At 37.9% G+C, this 21181-nt stretch overlaps 1 protein-coding gene across 1 annotated transcript; it reads left to right on the top strand.

The window, feature by feature from the left end:
* Positions 1-1051: 1051 nt before the first annotated feature.
* On the top strand, positions 1052-20499 carry LOC139713751 (uncharacterized; the record flags this gene model as incomplete). Its single annotated transcript, XM_071625453.1, has 12 exons — positions 1052-1063; positions 1908-2012; positions 9501-9605; positions 10285-10453; positions 11293-11525; positions 11725-11876; positions 14410-14569; positions 16695-16846; positions 17498-17621; positions 18239-18448; positions 19273-19448; positions 20390-20499. Coding segments are annotated over exons 1-12 (1708 nt in total), but the record flags the coding sequence as incomplete, so codon positions are not given.
* Between the last annotated feature and the right edge of the window lie 682 nt (positions 20500-21181).

Raw genomic sequence — 21181 nt, 5'->3', positions numbered from 1 at the left:
GTTTGTTGTGAGTAGAATGCGTTTCCAACTCAAGAGAGCTGCATTGTTCAATATCTTGTTTGTTCCGAACGTCCGTGAGCTACATGCGAACCTCCGTGATGAAAACTATGCTATGTTCGTTGGGTTATAGAGACTGCCCAGATGAGATACATCTTAAAAAGGTATATTATTATTTGGGAGTGAGGATTAAAGTATGGGATAGTGAAATAAGAGGTGAAAATATTGAGTTTCTGTAAAATGCGCGTAAAGTTAAGAAAGTGTTTAACGGAAGAGCAATATTTCCACAGAAATGACGAATTTAGTTAAATCATCAGTTGTCTATCATTACGTACAGGTTAAGAGTACAAGCTTAATATTCTGCAATCACGTACACATGTCTCTTAAGATATTTCGTTAGGATTTTGAACTGAATCAGATCTTTGGAAACTATGTTAAATGGTATTCAAATGTATGTGCAGTACTATTCCTCACGGACGTTCGCTGCTCTGGACATGGTAAACTTCAGCGGTGAATAAAAACTTGTTCCTCTGGGAAAATCCTAGTATAATTGGGTTCATATTAAAGCTTGAGTTATACTCTTTCAGGTAAGATGAATGATTTGGAGAATTTCCTACTTTTTAAATTTTGCCTTGTTTTGGCTCAATTGTACATCGTTCAAAATTCTGACCCATATAATCAAATATGGTGTTTTCGTTATTCCACTTCGCCTGATCTTTGATATTATTTTGTCTGTAATCTGTGGGGGAACTACATTTAGCAAGCAGTGCTCCTAAGTAGTCCCCTCCACATTTGTACATGTTGTAATTTTATCTAAAAATATCACGATATTTTGTATACATGTGTATATTATACTCTGATAGTTATGATATAATGACCACTATGTGTTCTACCCTGTATATTTGTGAGATAATGTCCACTATGTGGAATATGAATGAATAAGTTTCATTTCATTTCATTTCAATATTCACAATTAAAGATTCGTATGAATACATAATATGGACCTTTACAAAACTCAAACGAGTCATAAAAACCATAAGCAGTATAAAGCGGAATGCCAAATCATGTTGGCTGCAATAAATTGCCGACAATCAAAAAAAAAAATAAATAAATAAAAAAAGAAGAGTAGACAATTAATCCAAATTTAACGTAGAAGAAAAAAAAAAACATTGAAAGTTGGACAGTAGTGATATATTTCCTTATGATTAAGGCTTTATTGCGAAATGTTTACATAGGATGTTTTGTGATTTTACAACTGACCTATATGCATCAAGTGTATCTCGAACATTTTTATATCACTGCTGCCAATGGTAAAGAGTAACTTTAACTTCACCATTTGACAAAATTTTGAAAGAAAAATGTATATCCTTATCGACATTTACTTTAGTATGCACTGAGCCTTCAATGAAAACTTTCAGGAGAACAGGGGCCTTGCTACAGACCCCAACAGAGACTTGCTCATCTAGTATCTGTGAAGAATATGTGATGACGTCATCATTTCGGCAAATTTGCAGAAGTTTTTACAAGTGTTCACAATCCCTGTTATTATTTGGTTAAAATATGGACAACTTTTAGAACTCTTTGAACTTTTCTTTAAATTTCATTTCAGCTGTTTATAAATCGTTAATCCCTTCTTTGCCTGACTTAACTTTATGTTAGGGTCACCTTGATAAGGTATTGCACTTAAAGTTTGCATAATGAGGCAGGGGAGTAAAATGATCACACATGTTATCAAGTATGACACAAGCACTCAGTCTCTAGATTTAACGGGACGTATAGTGCAAAATGCACGATACTATACACTATGACTATTGTACACAGTGTATAGGCCATGAAAAAAAAGGGCGGGTATCATCCGACTTTGTAATGATTGCATGGATATGATTCCTTTCCGGATATCCGTGATGTAGGTCACTGGAAAAATTGGCTTCGTGCAAAGAACAACCCAATCCGATGCTCACGTGGCGTACCAAGACGGACAGGTGGAGATTCTTCCGGCAGCCATCTTGGAAAAGGTAGGTCAAAGCTCCGAGACCCCCTCCCCCTCTATGTTTTCCTGCGTAACCACTCAGTACATCCCACCCGCCAGCCTCCTTTCCGTTTCCGATCGGCGCTACACTGTTCTGATATACAAACCGTGGATATCATGATAGGCCTAAAGAACTACGGATTAATCTTTTATCAACAACAGCCTCAGTTATAGCTGGGCCATGTTTGGAATGAGATGGTCAAATAGTGCTTATATAGTACATGTATCTTCTCGCTTAATTCCCAATGAATAGTACCTTCCAAATATTAAAGAAGGCTATTACACAGACACACACACACAATCACGTGTATATATATATAATACACTCAGCAAAAAAAGTAAGTTCCCCCTTAACATTTTTTGGCATATCTCAAAAAGTATTTTACGGATTGTCATAATTAAAACAGGAGTGGATAGGGAATGTCATTACTCATAACATGAATGGCACATCATTGCCACCAGATATCATTATTGGTGTAAACACACGCATTTTATGTCAAAATGCATGGGAAAAAAAGTTGCACTAAGGCTATATGAAGCATATTGTATAAACTTCCTATGTAAGTTAGCAAATGACCTTTTTAAATTGTGTAATTCTCAGGAATTTCTTCAGGTACAATGTGCTTCCCTATTAAACAGGTGTTATGCATACTTTTTAAACAATAGCCTTTTCGATATGAAAATGTTGGTAGAAACCATGTGATTTGTAATTGTCCCCGCCGAACGAGTTCGAGCAGGGGACTATGAAACGGGCTCCGTACGTGTGTGTGTCTGTGCGTCCGTCCGTGCGTCCGTCCGTGTGTGCGTCCGTGTGAGATCAAAATGTTCAATTTGCTACTTCTCTGTCATTTATGAACCAATTTTGATTCTGTTTGCTTTATATGATAGCACTACATGAGAGCTTTAAAACTTCTACACAGAATTTCAGTTGTGACCTTTGACCTTGACCTTTGACCTATATTGTACATTTTGCTACAAAATGCTACTCCTTCGCCATTTCTAACCCGATTTCGATTCCGTTTGCTTTATATGATGGTACTAGTTGAGGGCTTCAAAACTTCTACACAGAATTTTGACCTTTGTCTTCTTCGACCTTTGACCTTGATTTTTGACCTACGGTGTATATTGTACATTGGCTACAAAATGCTACTCCTTCGCCATTTCTAACCCAATTTCGATTCCATTTGCTTTATGTGATGGCACTAGGTGAGGGCTTCAAAACTTCTACACAGAATTTTGACCTTTGTCTTCTTTGACCTTTGACCTTGATTTTTTTACCTATATTGCACATTTTGTTACAAAATGCTACTTCCGGCGGGGACATACCCCGTTCCCACTGCCGATCAGATCAACTCGACCATGCGAGATCACTCCCGATCACCTATTTTTACCCGAGCAATCCCGACCAAATGCTCGATCGTCCTTCAACACGATCCCTTCCCGACCGCTATTCGATCTTTTACGATCCACATCCGACCATTCTCGACATCCCCAGAATCTCTCCTCGACAACCACACAGATCTCTACTCGATCATCCCGATCTACACATAATCAATACACGACCGCTACATGGTCAATACTCGATTTCTACAAGACTTCTTAGACCAGCTCGACATGACTCGATCTGTGTAAGATCTTGCATCGAACGGGTCGGCAGGTTCGTACAGTGATCGAGTGAAAGAAGAATTGGTTACACTATTCGTTTGGTTATATCAGACAACTCAGTATTCATGCTTGAATACGGCGTGGCCTAAAAGAGTGCTATAAAACTGACTACATTGTATTAATTGCAAAAGCATGAATGAACGAAAGAAATGATTTCGCACTTTTGTCAGTCCATTTGATAAAAAGGTTCCTTCAATTTAGCGAAAATCCTCATCACTGAACATTCTGTCATTCAAAATTGCAAGTTGTTCGTTCAATTTAGCATTCAGATCAATGAGATTTGCACATGTGCCTTTCGAATTCGTAAAACGGGCGTTCAAATTGGCACGTGCTCTTCAGTCATTCAAATTCGCTAGCACTGGCGAAATGGGTATTGCAGTCATTCAATTTCGCGTATATGGGCAGTCAAATTCCTTACATGTTTACTGAATATAACGTCATGTTATTTCATTTTGAAAAGGTGATAACATTTAAACGCGTATTTCTGTGTGACTTATTGTTACATCCACGCACTGTTAAGCAGTAAAAGTATCGTATTTTTGACCGTAATCTTATTATATAACTCGAGTTTGCTGTTCTGTAACGCCCCTGCTCTTTCATACACGACATTTTAGGCCCATATGAAACAATACTCTACTCTAACTTCATCTTCTTAGTCATGACGGCACAAGTTAGATGCACATGTATTTCTCAAGGGGACAGAAAAAGAATTATAGGAATATTTGATGATCATAACCTTCACTTCCTGCAACTGGCCGACACACGGAATAAAGCGCTCAACGGCGAGATAAGTTGTGGCCATTCACATGTTGCACTATCTTCGGACTTGAAGAGTCACTAAGCACATTAAAGAAAAAAAAAGTGTTGCCAAAATCTCTGACATGAGTACGAAAATATGAAATGTAATGACGCTTGGAAAACAATAACTGTGCTAAGAAAATAAAGAAGCAAACCATAGATATGCGTGCTAAATTGACTGCAAAAGATGTTAAATTGATTGCCAAAATGAATTGGAATGAACGAGAGCAGCATGTCCGTGATCACGTGACTATATCATTCTAAACTGAATGAACGAATAACCAAATGGTGCTTGTTTTACGAATTTCAATTGAAAAAGTGTTAATTAGAATGAGGCTAAAGGTAATTTGAATGCTCCAAAATGAATTTCAATGAAGAGATCATAAAATTGAACTACTGAACATGTCATCTATGGTATATTTTGCTAAATTGAATGCAGCAATTAGGAATTGGACTGACCAAAAGTGCAAAATTGGCCGGGAAAACCTATAGTTGATAGAAGAACGCTTTCTATTTTGAAACCAAAATCACTAATTCTTGTGCAGACGTTTCGATTCTATAGTTATTTTTCCTGAAAAAAAACACGATATGACAAAGACTGATCACTACTGTTTGTGAGCCACTCAAAAAGGTACAAAATATGCATTCAGTTGTATTCATTCATTTTATCCGTTTTCAGTAACTATTTTTGACGCACTCGTTATCAGTTTTTACGGCTTCACTATCGCTCAGTCAAGTAGGATATCAGTGCCCAAAGTTACAGATTTTGTAAATCACAAATTATCGTGGAGATCAAAGCGCCTGCACGAAGCTTGATTATCATTGTGTCAAATAAAATTTGAGGCGTTCTTTCTATTGAATAATGTAACGATTTCATTCAGTCGCTCATATCTTTTTAAATAGGAGACAGTTTTGTAGCACTTGGTCTGCCGGGACACCATGTATAATAATATAGGTTCGTTCATATGCATTCGATATTTGTAGTGGATGTGAATAGCAAATCTAAGATTGATGTCTTATAAAAAAAAAATGTTACACCGCCACGCTTCGTATAAGTACATGGTATAGGTGGGCTGAAATTAATTTGGTCTAAAATAAAACATAGGCCTATATGCCCATAAATGTACCATAGTTGAAAAAAAATGAATGTTCTACAACCCTAATGAGTCATGTTATCTTTGTCATTATTGTTCTCATTAGTAAAGAATTAAAAAGTGAAGGAAAAATATATTCATTGATAAAGTATAGGCCCAAAAGTGTGTAAAAGAAAATACATGTATCATATTAATTTCTAAATTCATGAAGTGCGCTGATTGTGAAACAGAGTACATTATTATGAAAATAAAACAATACAACATTTTACATTAGCAAAAATGATGAAAATCTTGGTTTATTTTTTTGTCAACTCATCCCAGCCAATCGATATCAAGGTGGACTTCAAGCAATGTACATACAACTCTCAATAAAAAAAAAAAAACTTATTAAGCGAAGCAAAAGTGTAACATCTACGTAAATAAAAGTAAAGTAAGTCACTAAGCATCTATGAATCTACGTTACAACTAGTGTTTTAACACGTCAGCGTAAGAAATAGATTTTATATCAACGTAACCAACTTCAACTTTGAAACAGACAAGCTAGCAAAAGAATTCAAGAAACATTCCTCAGTTTATAAGTAAAGTAAATAATCTAGAAAATTTCTTTTCACGTTACAGTCATATTGCCAGAATACTGAATTTTCTCAGTTTCAACTGTGTTTCCTTTCTTTCTTCTGTATTTTTGTCTGGAGAGTCTAAATCTGCCATGTCTGCTGTTTAGGGTTTGTTGTCTTTTCTCTCTTCGTGGCCCTTTTTTTTTTACTTCAGTGGGCCAGGAGTGGCTGAAGATACTGACGACATTTAACTTTTTAACGTGACCAAGGACTGCATATATTTTTTTCTTAATACCTGAACAATAAATGAGTGCTAAGAAAATACGTCTGCACCTACTTCAACCACTGTTAAAAAGTGCTCGGTATTTGATCGAGTGCCGGTCGAAGCATGATCGAGTTTAGTCGAGTATCAATCGATAGCAGTCCTGTATCGGTCTTGTAGCGGTCGAGTTATTCATGAAACTGCTGAATCCTGGATCGAGATGATCTGAAATCAATCGTGTAGCATTCGAGTATAACTCGAGATGATCGGGAACTGAGCTCGGGGAAAAAATCCGTCCCGACCACACTAGATTTCTATACGACCGATTCCCGATCAGCTCGATCTCTTCTCGATCACTACCCGAGGTGTTGGTGTTCGGGCTTCCTACTCGAATATTTTGGACATGTCCAAAATTATCGTGAAGGAAGCAGGAGCGATGCCGATCAAGGTAGATCGACCCCGAATACCAATGCCGAGCGAGCCCGACCTGGCTAAAAAAAGCTTGATCGGGATTGATCGAGTTGATCTGATCGGCAGTGGGAACGCACCATTACGCACCGCGTAATTTCTACTTTTCCTTGTTCCAATTTGGGTTGATCAAATTAATGTGCCTATGGCCATTTTGCATCATGCGCTCAAGTTGTAGATCAGTTTGTTGAGAGAGATGGCATCGAACGTATGGAGTGGCTTGCAAGATCCCCTGACTGTAATCCAGTAGAGTATCTTTGGGAGATCATTAAGCGGAAAGCGAGCAAGAAGGTGAAAGAAGACACTTCACTGCAAGAATTTCAGCGCATCTTGCCGAGAGCATGGGCCAACATTGAGCAGCGCCAAGTACAAACCTTACGCTGCCTTTATAGTTAACAGTATGAGGAAGAGATGCCGGCTGGTCATTGTAGCGGATGGTGGACATATCAATTATCAAATACTTCACTTTATACTCATGAAAAGAAAGATAGAGAAATATGCAATAAACCATGCTTAAATGTTCAGAATCATTAGTGATTGTTTGATTATTTGTGTAAAAGTCATTGAATATCACTAAAGTGCAACTTTTGTTTCCATGCATTTTGACATAAAATGCCCTTTTTCACACCAATAATGATATCTGGTGGCAATGATTTGCCACTCATTGTTATGAGTAATAAAATTCCTTATTCATTTCCGTTTGAATTATGTATTCTGTTTGAATTTTTGTTATATCCACAAATGCTAGGGGGGAACTCACTTTTTTTGCTGAGTGTATATTAAACACATACATACATATACGTGTATACTACTTTACTTGTTTCGGTGAAACCAATCATTTAAAAAAAAAAGTCAGTAAAGACGTAACGATATTGATAACATATTATTGATAACCAAGGTTCTTTGAGTGCATACTTCACACTACAGTATGTCCCCAAAAAAATTACAACGGGGTATTCCGCAATGATATCTTTAAAAATAGTGAATCAATCTAAATACAAATTCAGGGTATGAAACTATAACTCATTGCCCACAACTTACAGAAAACCCCATTCGATTTGCTTCAGTGGTCAAAGAGAAATGAGGAATTTTGTAGAGGATGTCGGGAATCTCTTCTGTCCAAGTTCTGTCTATTATTCACACACAAGATCATCGAAATGCTAAACTCCGATTCATGATATGCTTTACAACAATCCACATTTCTCTGTGACCGCATAACCAATTCGAATGGGGATTTCTGCAAAATAGAGCTAAAATGTTATATTTGAAGACCCTGAAGTAGCATTAAAAAAATAATCATATTGGGCGTTATCAGTGCGAAAATCTGATTGTAATTTTTGAGGGGACATCTGCAGTAAGTCGCCCCAAAAATTACAATCAGATTTTCGAATTGATAACACCAAATAATGATCAACCTGTGTAAGTGCTACTTCAGGGTCTTAAAATATAACATCTTAGCTCTATTTTGCAGAAAACCCCATTCAATTTGGTTAAGCGGTCACAGAGAAATGTGGATTGTTGTAAAGCATGTCATGAGTCTGATTAATCAAATTTTAGCAATTCAACGCTCTTGTGTGTGAATAATAGACAGAATTTGGACAAAAGAGATTCCCGACATCCTCTACAAAATTCCTCATTTCTCTTTGACCACTGAAGCAAATCGAATGGAGTTTTCTGTAGGATGTGGGCAATGATTTATAGTTTCATACCCTGAATTTGTATTTAGATTGATTTACTATTTTTAAAGATATCATTGCGGAGGGCCCCGTTGTATTTTTTTGGGGGACATACTGTATAGGTACACTGGAAACTCTATAGGGTCATATAGAATACATGATTACACAATTTGGTATATATATGGATCCATCGACAGCAATGTCCGCCTCAAGTCTAATTTCTTTCACTATATGCTACCCACAGTGAGGCACCGCGTACGTTTGGGAAGGGAACTATCTCTTGCACTGTATATGTATGTAAACGCTATTTCCAGCCATAAGGGGAAATGCGGAATTAATGATACTCTGTGGAAATATTTAGAAAATAGCAACTATTGCCCTTTTTGAAAAATTATGCATAAATACTGGCTCAATGCAGAATTGAACTGACAAGAGCGCAAAATGCATGTTATACCACTAAATTTTGTTTGTTAATGAGAAAATACACCTCAGTCTTCTTTTAGAAAAAAAAAACAGATATCGTACAACCATTTCTTGCATCCCTGCCAATCTCCCATAAATTGTATTGATGCATAGTCCGCTATCTGTACACACTATAACATCTCTGCCCTATTGTGGAGTGAAACGTTTATGTTCTTTTCTAAAAATGAAATAAAGTTTGAATTGAATTGAATTGAATTGAATTGAATTGAATTGAATTGAATTGAGTAGTCCTGAGGCCATAGATAAATTTTTTTATTTTAAATGATGAAAAAAAAAACGTTGTAAAACCTTGAAGGGAATCAAAATTGTCCCCTTTGGAACGAATTACCCTTAAGATATATCTATAATTATATATATGTTTGTGTGTGTGAGTGTGCGATCGTGTGTGCGTATGTAAATGTGCCTATCTTTGTTTGTGTCTGCACATCAAACGTGACTTAGTTATAACCATGATTAATGCTTTGTACTGTGCAGGTGCCAGATATAAAAAAAGGAGACAAAGTTCGCGTCAAGTCAGACAAGGCATTACTCAAGAGATTACTTCCGGGTCACGGCGGCTGGAATGACGACATGAAAAAGGTATTAATGTGCTTGCACGTTTGCCTCTTTGCTTTGTTTCGGTATTTTTTTAATTTTATTATTATTTTTTTTAGCAAGCTTGTTGGGGTTTTTTTTTAAGAAGACGAAATAAGACGAAATATCGGTACACTTTTCCTTTTTGATACTATAAGATATTGATCACAATTTTGCATAATGATACTACGCAAAACGAGCAGACTTTCATGATGCAAATTGACTCTTTGCTGATAAATCGGTACGATCATGAAAGATCTTGCCTTACGAAGTCTAGACGTTGGTGACCCTGAGATTTTCATCACATAAAATGTGTTTGTTATGCTCTATCTTTTTGTAGCAATTAAATTCGGTGTGTGCTTATATCATGTATTTTCAGACTAAGTGTTTACGTGTTGCATCTTTTACAATATTTTAACATGCACATTTTGCGGTCTTTTCATTTTAATCATTGAAAAAAAAATCTTTCACGTGTTTATGTATAATGCGAAACACGATGACACACCATTTAAATCAATATTGCAAGCTCCCCCCCCCCACACACACACACACAAACACAAACGTACTTTCTCTATTCTCTCTCTTCCATCTCTAACTTTATATATTCCTGTATCTCTCTACCGATCTCTCTATCCATCTGTATATCCATCTAACTATTAACTCCTTCAAACCCCGACACCCCAAGGAGCTTGGCAAATATGCCAAAGTGATGAAGGTCGATACAGACGGGGATATAATTGTGAGGACGAAGCAGCGACGATGGAATTTCCATCCATGTTGTCTCGAAGTCGTCCAGAAGAGCGCCTACACCAAGGGTGACAGCGATGACGATGATGATACTTCGACTCTCAAAGGTATAATACACTGGATTCCCGTAATAATGTAGTCCTCATTTACGGACCGGCAGTTTTCTTTCGTTATAACCGAACAACAAATAATCAATTAAAATGTATAGAGCCGATAATGTTGCGGCCTGAATTGGTCGTTTACTTCGTTGTAACCAGAATCTCATTTAACCGTGTTCGTTATAACGGGAGTGCACTGTACTAACCTTGCTGCTGCTACAGTGCACTCCCGTTATAACGAACACGGTAATAGTGAAATTCAAGTTTCGAACTAAGTGAAAATGATGGCCCCAACATTACCCGCATTATATTTTTATTTATTGTTGTTCGGTTATAGCAAAATTTCGATCTAACGAAAGAAAACTGTCGGCCGAGTCCCGAGGACTTCGTTATGACGGAAGTCCACTGCACTACATAATTATGATACTTCAATGTCAATATTTTGTTCTTTACCTTAAACACTAGGTACACCAACATTTACGGGAATATTACTGAGAAGCGTGGAAACCCCCTATATTATTTCTTTTTTCTAAGCCAATAAATCATAAACCAATACAACAACCAGTTATTTTGTGTGTGCGTTTTAACGCGTTCTTGCAATACGTATCGTACGCTATACCTTTTGTTTTTGTGGTGCTGATGTGTGTGTTGGGGGGGGGGGGGATGAGGCTAATCCTCATATTTCCTTCCTATTATCATCATGTACTGCAACCTACAAAGTTGCAGTACGTATACTTTCTCATACGCTGTACCAAAGACTCATTTTGTACGTCCCATCTCAAACACATAATTATGCTCCTGTCCACTCGAAACATAATGATAGATATCCTCCCACTTCTTCCCCTTAGGCCTGGGTGGGGACACTCTTCTGAAACTACTGGCGGCCGCAGGTGGAGGCGAGAGTGTCGGTGGAAGCGATCTCCATAAGCTACTGGAGAAGTTAGTGGCCTCTGACAGTGATAAGGGCGACTCCAGCGACTCGGACGGAGAGTTAGGCCCGGGCGTCAAACGGTTCCACTTAGCAGCAGCAATTGGAAATGTTTCAAAGGTCACCCAAATGCTTAGCCAAGACCCTCATCTAGTAAGTGTCCCTAGACGTTGACATTGGGAACTATTGTTACATCACATTCATGCTACAGAAATAAGATGCTAAGTTTTAAAGTCGATCATGTGAGAGATGTATAATAATCGTAAGAAAAACGAATTGTCACCGTAACTGAGTCCCCCATTTTACTCCTGTTGTCATGATTGTTCGTTCATGTTTTTACTGCTTGCTCCAGCTCTCATCCAAATATAAGAACCAGACAGCGCTCTTCGCAGCTATTGGCCACAACGAGCCAGAAGTTGTAAAGGCGCTAGTGGAGGCAGGAGCTGACGTCACACAACGGAGCGGCAAGATGAAGGGCACAGTTTTACATCATGCCACCGAAGGGTAATTACTTTTTATGTCGTAAGTTTACCTGGGACCATGTTCCTGGTCAGGATCCGCTTTTGAAGATGGTCCCCTGGATTTCAAATTTCATACATATCATAAATCATATACCTCATAGATTCCTCTCATCTGATTGGTTAAAAGTGGAGTCATGAAAATAGCTGTGCCTCATATTTTATCAAAATGACGTCATGGTTTACTGTGCCCGGGGCATAGAATCAACTGTGCCCTGTAAATAGGTTTTGAGACAGTCGCAACCCTGTACACATATAGATCACTCATATGTACGCACCAATATACGACCACCGCGCTGTCGATCAGCGTTGATTACGATTGCTGTAAAAGAGACTAGAATCTATATTTTCAGTATCTAATATTTCGGAATCTGTATTTTCGGTATGTAAAACAAATAATGACAGCTTGATATTCGGGGCACACTTAAAATTGTGTAGGCCCTCGGTGATGTGAAAACCATAACTATGCCCTGGTTTTCACATCACCTTGGGGCCCATTATTTAACGGTGCCCCTCATAGCAGTCATTATTTGTATATTATTAGAAGTGTTCCTAGCTCTGTTATACCTTCATTTGACAGTGCGTTGTACTTTTTCTCTCTATTCGTTTTCCTGTAAATGATTGCACTCCATAATGTACATTGACGCGGACGAACAATTCGTACAGTCTATATGACATTTCTTTTGGTCATATGTATATACATGTATTTTGCTTGAAAACGGATTGCAGATATAACTTGGATAAACTGAACTGACCTAACGAATCAAATAGAATTCAGAAGGAGTGGCAGATCTGATAGCCTTTCATACGCTCAACGGATTACATCTGCATTATTTGAACATAAATCGGAGAGGGCCCAGAGCAATGTGCATATTTCTTTTAATATCTGCCTCGCGACCAGACAGTAAGTTTGTGAACGCAATAATGATAACGCCGACTATTCCAAGGTCATCCTTTTTCCGTAGTAGCAGTGGATAGTGACACCCCCCCCCCCCCCCCCCCCCTCCCGAGCTGACAGTCCGCGCACCTGTCCGTGCTGGACGCCCCCTCACGGAGCAAACTGCCTGCCTTGTGAAAACTTCTTTGAAATTAAAAAAAAAAATAATAATAATAATAAACGAAGAAATAGATATACATAAAATAACATAAAATTATGATGTATTACCAAAAGGCATATTCAAAGTTGTATAGAGCATCAGCAGATATTACATGGAGAAAAAGAGAAACTGGTAATTATAGATTTAAAGCAGATTGAGACGAGGATGGTAATGACCAGACTACAGTACACTAAGATGTGGCGATCATCGTTGTTTGCTAAGCGATGACTTGGCTACACCCTGAGAGGAAACGGAAAGAGGCCAAAAAACAACAACAACAAACAAACAAACAAAAAACATATAAGTACACGACAGAGGGTGTTGGGGGGGGGGTACGACGCATGCTGAACTCTGTTAACAAAGTACAAAAAAGAAGGATATCGGGTAGCATTCCACTGCTACACTGGCACGCTGAAGTTTCACATCATCGCAAAGGCGTAGGCAGTTACCAGGACGATTATCCGTCTCAGACGGACTCTTTCTGCTCCGGGAGGAAAAAAAAAAGGAAAAGGAGAGAGAAATAGAAAACACCGGTAATTTAAGTGTTGCGAACACAATGTTCACTAAATTGTCAACGTGTTTCAAAACATAACTGTTTGGGTATGCATTTTATGAAAGGGGCATAGGAAGTGACTGGCACCGTTCCTGATCGCCCCACAACCCTCCCCCTCTCCCTTCCCCAATTCCCCCCTCCCCTGACCTGTATACCGAGATCGCGCCTACGATGATTTAGTGAACATAACCATCCTCTGTGTCATGGATTATGGACAATGTGTTATACAACACTATGGGGTTTTCTGTGCCAATCGGCACCCAAAAGCACACAAAGGGTTGAGGGAATAATTTACCATTTTGCAGATGAAACAAAAACCCAGCACTTCAAAATAGTTCTGAAATGTGAGTTAGGGATAGAAAAAACCAATATAAAAAGTTTGAACCAGTATAATCGATCTTAAGTATTGTTGAATATACAAATGTGAACAATAGTTGCAATAAAAAAAAATCCAGACTAAACCGTCTACAGTTATGGATTAATGAGAAACATAGTGATATCTCCATATATTTTAGGCTTTATTGCAAACATTTTATCTGGTATCACAGGATGATCTGTGATACAACTGACCTACACATAATTATGCATCAAAAGTGATATCTTTCGGTGACAAATATTTTTAAATCACTGCTCCCAAAGGTAAACAGCAGCTGAAACTATGACAACGGAAAGTAAATAAACACAGATAACAACAAAGCAAAACAGTTTCTCTCTTGTTCAATCATACTGATGTATTAACAAGAATTATGCAGCTCGTATATCATACAAACAATATGACTATCATTATTACGTCAGCGCTCATTTATAAGCGCTTTGCCACTTTATAACCACTATGTTATCATTATCGTATATCGTTTTGTTGTTAATAGGGGATACGTGGATATCCTATCTTATTTACTGCCGCTGTGTGGTCCCATACTGAACGCAAAAGCAAACGAAGGGCTGACCCCACTGCACGTGGCAACCTTGAGACATCAAAACGAGTGCGGACAAGTTCTCCTCCTTTACGGATGTAGTCCAAACGAGAAGGTTAGTTATGGAAGTTTGTTTCATTTCATTTAACTTTATCTTCATAATGTATTCCATTAGACGGTGACCTCATGTACATGCATAAAAAACGGATGTTATTCTGTAGACATACAAGATAACATTTGACGAATCATGGTTAATAATATAGGTTGTAGAAACAAAGAAAGCAACATTATCCACTTTAAGTAATGCACTGCTTGAATTTATTACGAAAAGTACAGACAACACAAAACAAAACCCATGCATCTTGCAATACACGTGAAGGCAAAATTAAGTGTAATAGTATACTACGTACATTATGGTTAAGTCCCCACCCCACCCCCCTCCCTGTATATTAATCAAAACTCTAAATATCCTTCGGCGACGAACTGACTTCCGTCCGAATACATACAGATTAATCAATTATCGAAAGATAAATGGACTGTTAGAATCAATGGCCTTGTAGTTCAATGATGCTATGAAAAACAAGAAAAAGAAAGCACGCAAAGGCGATTAAATGTGATATGAAAAGCTCTATCAGTGTAAATATACGTTTGCTGGAGTCAAATGTACCCACATGTCAAGGTAACAAAGGACTGAAGGAAACATAGTTGCCTACCTTTACAAAGAAATACATTGTAGTAATTATGTGGTACATTGTGTGGTATTGTATCAGGATATTGCTCAATATAAGTCGACACCCCCCCCCCCCACTTCTTTATAAGCTCACAACATTGAAAACGTATAATCGTACGGCTAGTTGCAATACAAAATCGAATGTCAGATGAAGTAAAATATGCTTTGATCATGACATTATCGTTAACATTATTGGTATACCTAATGAACATTACAGTGAATGAGTGTGATCTCACCGTAAAATCTCTTCCTGTTAGAAGCCATCTTTTGCTGATGTTATTTATTTATTTTCTTGTTTTAGTTTGCTAAAAATCAATTGATTGTCAAATTGATGCCATTCTCCAACACACATTTTGTTGGTTGGTTGGTCTAAATCGTATTAGCTCGCAGTGTCGATGAAACCTACTTTTATGACTAAGGAAGAAAAACGATGTTTCTGAGGTTATTCTTCAATTTGTCCGACACATTTGAAACTTTACTTGGTCTTAAAATCACTGTGATATAGGCCTGGATTTTCCACTTTGTGATTTCCGCAAAGTATTCATTCCAGACTTGGTAAGCTCTTTCAACACAACGACCTATCTTGTCGATTTCAAGAACAGGCCATGTTGCTTGTCTATATAAATACGCGAGCGGAAGTAACTGTTGCGACCGGGGTAGTACATTTCCTGTGTCAAAACACAAGGAAAGGCAATAGCATATGTGAAATTAAAAGGAAATAGTCGTAAACTTCAGCTATGCAAGTTCATGGCTTTCAATTTCGGTACAGTACACCCCGCACAACCAGGTTTGATCTACACACAGCTTTTTGTACTAATTGTACCGGATAGTTATGTATACCGTGGCCTACACGTTAACGTTTCTTGAAATTTTGATAATAATGGTATTTCGACTTTCCCATTTTAATCGTATCGTTTCACACAAAAACATTCTCATTATAGTGGTACATTTTTCGTAAAGCAACATTCTAGAGAAAAAAAAAAACCAAAAAACAAGTATTCATATAGTAGAGAATAAGCAAACAAAATTGATAAGATTAAAAAAAAATGTAGCTGGTATAATCAATTACAATTCCCACAGATACCAGGTGTTGCAACCACCACGTCACAGGTTCACAGAAATGCTCAAACATGTATTTTGAAGTTGTTCGTTTTATCATTGTTATGATTCAGCAATCATTATGTTTGTCCGTTTATGAAGGAGGCTGAATTATCACTATCATGAAAATACTTGCAATTATTAAAAAAAAAAAAAATGCTTCAACAAACTCTATACGAGGATTTTAGGACTTGTTTTTAATAAAGACTCGTACCTGATCAACATTCTAATCTTCTTATCATCAGAGCCAATGTGTTTTTATAATACAAGAGTATAGTAAATATACGATGTACTTAGTTTTCAAAAGTTAATACATGGACTGCGAACATAACGATTACATCGTTTGTTTATATATTTCAACAAAATTTGCGATGTACTTTTTGCTATATAACTTTATTTTACCAATTTTTAGGACAAGAAGGGAAACACTCCTCTGCTTGCTGGGATGGAAAGACCACATGACGACCTCGAGTTCATGTTCGAGGCCACCGACCTTGATGTCACCTCCACAAATAAGAAGGGATTTAACGCACTTCACCAAGCCGTTTTCCACAACCGTCGCAAGTAAACTTCCATAATCCATGTTTCACACATCCTGAGAACGTTATCATCCACATCTTTTTTTAACTGATTTACCCCCAATATCATTACTAAGGCCAGTATGTCGTTGTCATAATTATTCATAGATCATAGTCTTAAATGCCAACATGATGTTAGAATATTTTGTACCGCGTCCGTACGTCAAGTGTTTGGCTTTTTTTAATCAAATGATAATAAATTCCAAATAAGTTGTCATCCGAGAAATACCGGGACATTCTTATTTCCTTGGCAAATTTTGATTAAACTGAAATTACTGCAATGACATGTTTACACGGAACGTTGAATGCATGTACCAATCTAAGTTCCACGTTCATATTGTCTGCCCGTATCTGGTGATATTTCTCGCATACCTTTAATAACTTTATTTTTAGTTTGTTTGCTTGTCCATGAAACCGAAATATCCCCTAATAAAATAAACAAATAAAGCAACAAAACATATATTAACCTATTTTTGTTTTTGCTTTTGTTTTTTTTTTTTTTACCACGATATGAATTCACCCGGAATCGTTGACGTTTTGAAAAAAAAAATGGAAAAACGAAAAAATCAATATCAACCGAGTTTCAACAAATGGCTTCATTTTTATCATCATTGTCATTTTTCATCATCTACTGCAGAACGGCTCAACTGCTGCTGGACCGTTTTCCTACCCTGGGGCCTACCCTCGCAAGTTCCCAGTCTACCCTGCATATCGCAGCCATCAACAACTACGCTGAAATGCTGGAAATACTCTTGAAAGCTGTACGTAGGCCAAACGAGACGTTATCATTTCAACATCCTTGACACAAGTATTATCTCTATCAGTCTGTAGTCCTCTTTTATTTTTGCAACTTCCATACCATCTTCTGCTACATATTGTTTTTTCATGTTTTATAGTAACGTAAACGTAAAAAAAAAGAGAATTGCCTTAAATGGTCACGACTTATTCGTTCATTTTCTATCGTGTTTTGAGTAATTTAGTTGCTTTATTTTTCATCTCTGTCAAAAAACATTATTCCATGTTATATTTCAGGTATTTCCTGTCGGTGAATTTGGTACTGGTTTTTATTTCCTTTCTCTCTCTCTTTTTTTTTTTTTTTACAGTTTCTCTTACTCTTGTATATCAATTGCTGCATACTGCTCCTAACAAGAAACGTTTATACTTCTGATGTATTTGTATAGAAACAGACAGACAGACAGATAGGTAGGCAAGATGGTAACAGTAAATAAAGACAGATATGAAGAGCTTGCTTCCAAAAGGCGCTAAATTCATTGAAAAATGATGGATTTGGCGCCTTTTGGAAGCAAGTTCTTCATACATAAACATAATACACATAGGCCTACAAATGTTCATAGAAACAGGTCTGATTGAATTGCAGGGATCTGTAAACATAGATGGCCTAAATGGAAACAAAGAGACTCCCCTGCATCTGGCCGTCCAAGAAGGGGGAAGTGAGTGTGTCGAGCTCCTGCTCGCCCACGGAGCCAACATCAACGCGAAGAGCAGGAAGGGAGAAACGCCGCTACACATGGCAGCGCGGCTCGGCGACAACGACAAGACGCCTAAGGATACCCCGACGTTGTCCGAAGTAAGTCGGTCTCCAAAGTGTCAAGTCCATTGTGTGTATTGGCAGGGGTTGACATTACCCGTGGTCCAGTGGCATGTGTCACTATCGAAATTGATATCGGGTCAAAAAATATCCAAAAAAGATTATCTTTAGATGGTGCCATTGGGCAGCAAAGATTCATAATAAAGTTTAATAATGTCCCTTTTTAAAAACGTGCCAATACAGTTTTTTTTTCGAGCCCCTAACATTTTAAATCCAAAGATTTAATGGCCCAACTGGACCACTAGAGAAAATGTCAGTGTCGAGCCATGGTATATGTATGCAACTGTAAAAAAGCTTAGTTAGTTTGCCATTTTTGCGCAAGATTCTGCCCTCCCTTGTGATTGCGACTATATAGTAACGGTCGTCTATTGTGAGTGTCGACATAGCTCTTAATACACTCAACAATGCTCCTCATTTCACTCAAAATATATGTCTGTGTGTGTGTTTTCTTTTCAAATCACATCAATATTAACCTCTCATACAAGATTTGTTGCCGGTAGAGAGGTGAGGCAAGTCGTGCAACTCAAAGCAAGACGTCCTTCGGTGTGACGTGATGCACGGCGTGTGAGCAGAGTTCAAAGGTTGTGCTAATCTTTCATATATAAAGTAACGTTGACCTTTCCCAGTCATTCCATGACACTAGCTAACCCCATCTTCGAATAAGAATTTTGACAGCATAGTTACAGTTCTGTAAATTTCATGCTTGAAAACTAAACAAATCATGATATCTTTTTTTTTTTTGCGAAATGTAGTTTCATTCTTCTTTTTTTTCATTCTTGTGTCGTTGTCTTTCTTGTATGCAGTTGAAGGAGAGGTTCAGCCAACACGGAGTTTCGTCCACAGCAGACGCCTTGCTCGTCCTTCTTGTCAATAATGGGGCCAAGGCGGATGAAAAAGATCGACGCAGCAAAACTCCGCTAGACTTCATCAAAAACGAGACCCTTAAGGACCTGATAGAGCGACTATCCCTTGGAAAGAGGTGAGAATAGCACCCGGCATGAAACGTCACAAATAAAGTCGAAGTGAGTTGCATGTAGAAGAGTTCTGTCTATCACACGAGGTAGTAAAATCCTCGCTTAGAATTTCGGATCATTACAGGAATTCTGTGTTCTCGGTAAGTTGTGGTGAATTCTAGCTCCGTGGTACCTTTTGAAGGAGTATAGCTAGTCTTGCTCCTATATACAGTGTATAAATCCGATGTTGGACAGTAGTGCTTTACTGCTTATAAAAGATTTGATTATTGAAGGGGTTTCTCTGCTGAACTGTTGTTGTCATTTGTGTTTCGCCGGTGAGACAAGTGGCAGTATATCTGAAAACAGAGCCTAATTCAAACCTATCAGCAGTAGCACATGCTCTTTCCACTCATTTTGGGTAGAAAGTGCTTGTTGAGTGTGCTGCAGTTGGGAATAGTCTTCTCTTTTTGAGGGGGAGAAAGTATATTCGTTTCAAGCTCATGACATGTTCATGTATTATCTGCGCTCAAAAAGAAGTGAGCTAGAGCAGTGCAGCAAATCCGTAATTCAGAGGCCTCCTTTTTGTTTTCTTTTGGGGAAAGAGATAGTAATATCACTGCCGAATACATCGTGCTGCTATTTCTTACTTTGATGAGATTATGAACATTCACATTACCGGTAGCTTACAGAGGATTTCAAAGCTGCAGTTATTTTTTTTTTTTCTTCAATCCGACCTCACCGTAGACATCACAAGTATATACCTGGTAATTATTGGGAGATCCGCAGAAGAAACTGGCTACTGTCAACTGGCAGTCGGCTACACCTTACAAGCACTATTTCTTTTTTTTTGGGATGAGCGTAATCTGAAACGTGAAAAGATGAAACTGTCTCTATATGGGGAGAGTAGGCATAGAGATAGAGAGATGTTACTGGTTTGATGTTCGTTTTGTTATGGTTCTCATTAAAGTCTGGTCCTGGAATCCACAAACGGACAGAGAGTCATGCACAAGAGCGGAAAAGGCTTTGTCACGCATATTGCCGACATTGTCAATGGCGATGCACCTCAAGGCTTGCAAGGTACGTTGTATGTATGGGCATTATAGCCCTGCTCTACATTGGATAAGACATAAGATTCTGACAGATTTACGGTTCAAATATCGATTCACCTCAGACATTCCTACAGGACATGCTCCACCCACTTTTGCAACTTGAGAAATGAGCAAAGAAGGAGCAAAAATTACCATGGCGATTCCGATATGAGCGCTCGGAAGAATACAGTTAGTAGATAATCCAATCCACTGTCATATTATACGAGAGATTATGCTGCAGGAAAGAAACGGGCAACTGAAATAGCTGTACACAATTGCGTGTACAGATTATTGAGGCTCAGAATATGTCTTGGATTAGTAAAGCCGGGAAGAAAGAGAGGCTTCCGAATATTTGCAACAAAATTAATAATATTGGTACAAATGCAGTCATTTTATTTTTTCTGGACCTTCAATTTGTAAATGCCAGAATGAGGATAAACCAATATCATAATCAAGATGTATATAAACATAATTGCAGTTGTAAATAACCTAAAGATACTACACTACAGCAGACCTCCGCAGTGTATTTGGATTGATATTCAATTGCCAGATCATGCATAGCTTTTGTTAATTGGACAATTTAATGGATTGAGTGCGATTTTTTAGAAATGCCGTATATTGAGAGCGGTTCAACCCAATCCAGTAAACAGATTTCATGGTGGAAATTACCT

Source organism: Diadema antillarum, unplaced genomic scaffold (genome assembly GCF_040938485.1).
Source record: "Diadema antillarum isolate AM-2024a unplaced genomic scaffold, OU_Dant_1.0 seq00002048_RagTag, whole genome shotgun sequence".
NCBI classification, from domain to species: domain Eukaryota; kingdom Metazoa; phylum Echinodermata; class Echinoidea; order Diadematoida; family Diadematidae; genus Diadema; species Diadema antillarum.
This window is presented reverse-complemented; position numbering and strand designations above follow the sequence as displayed.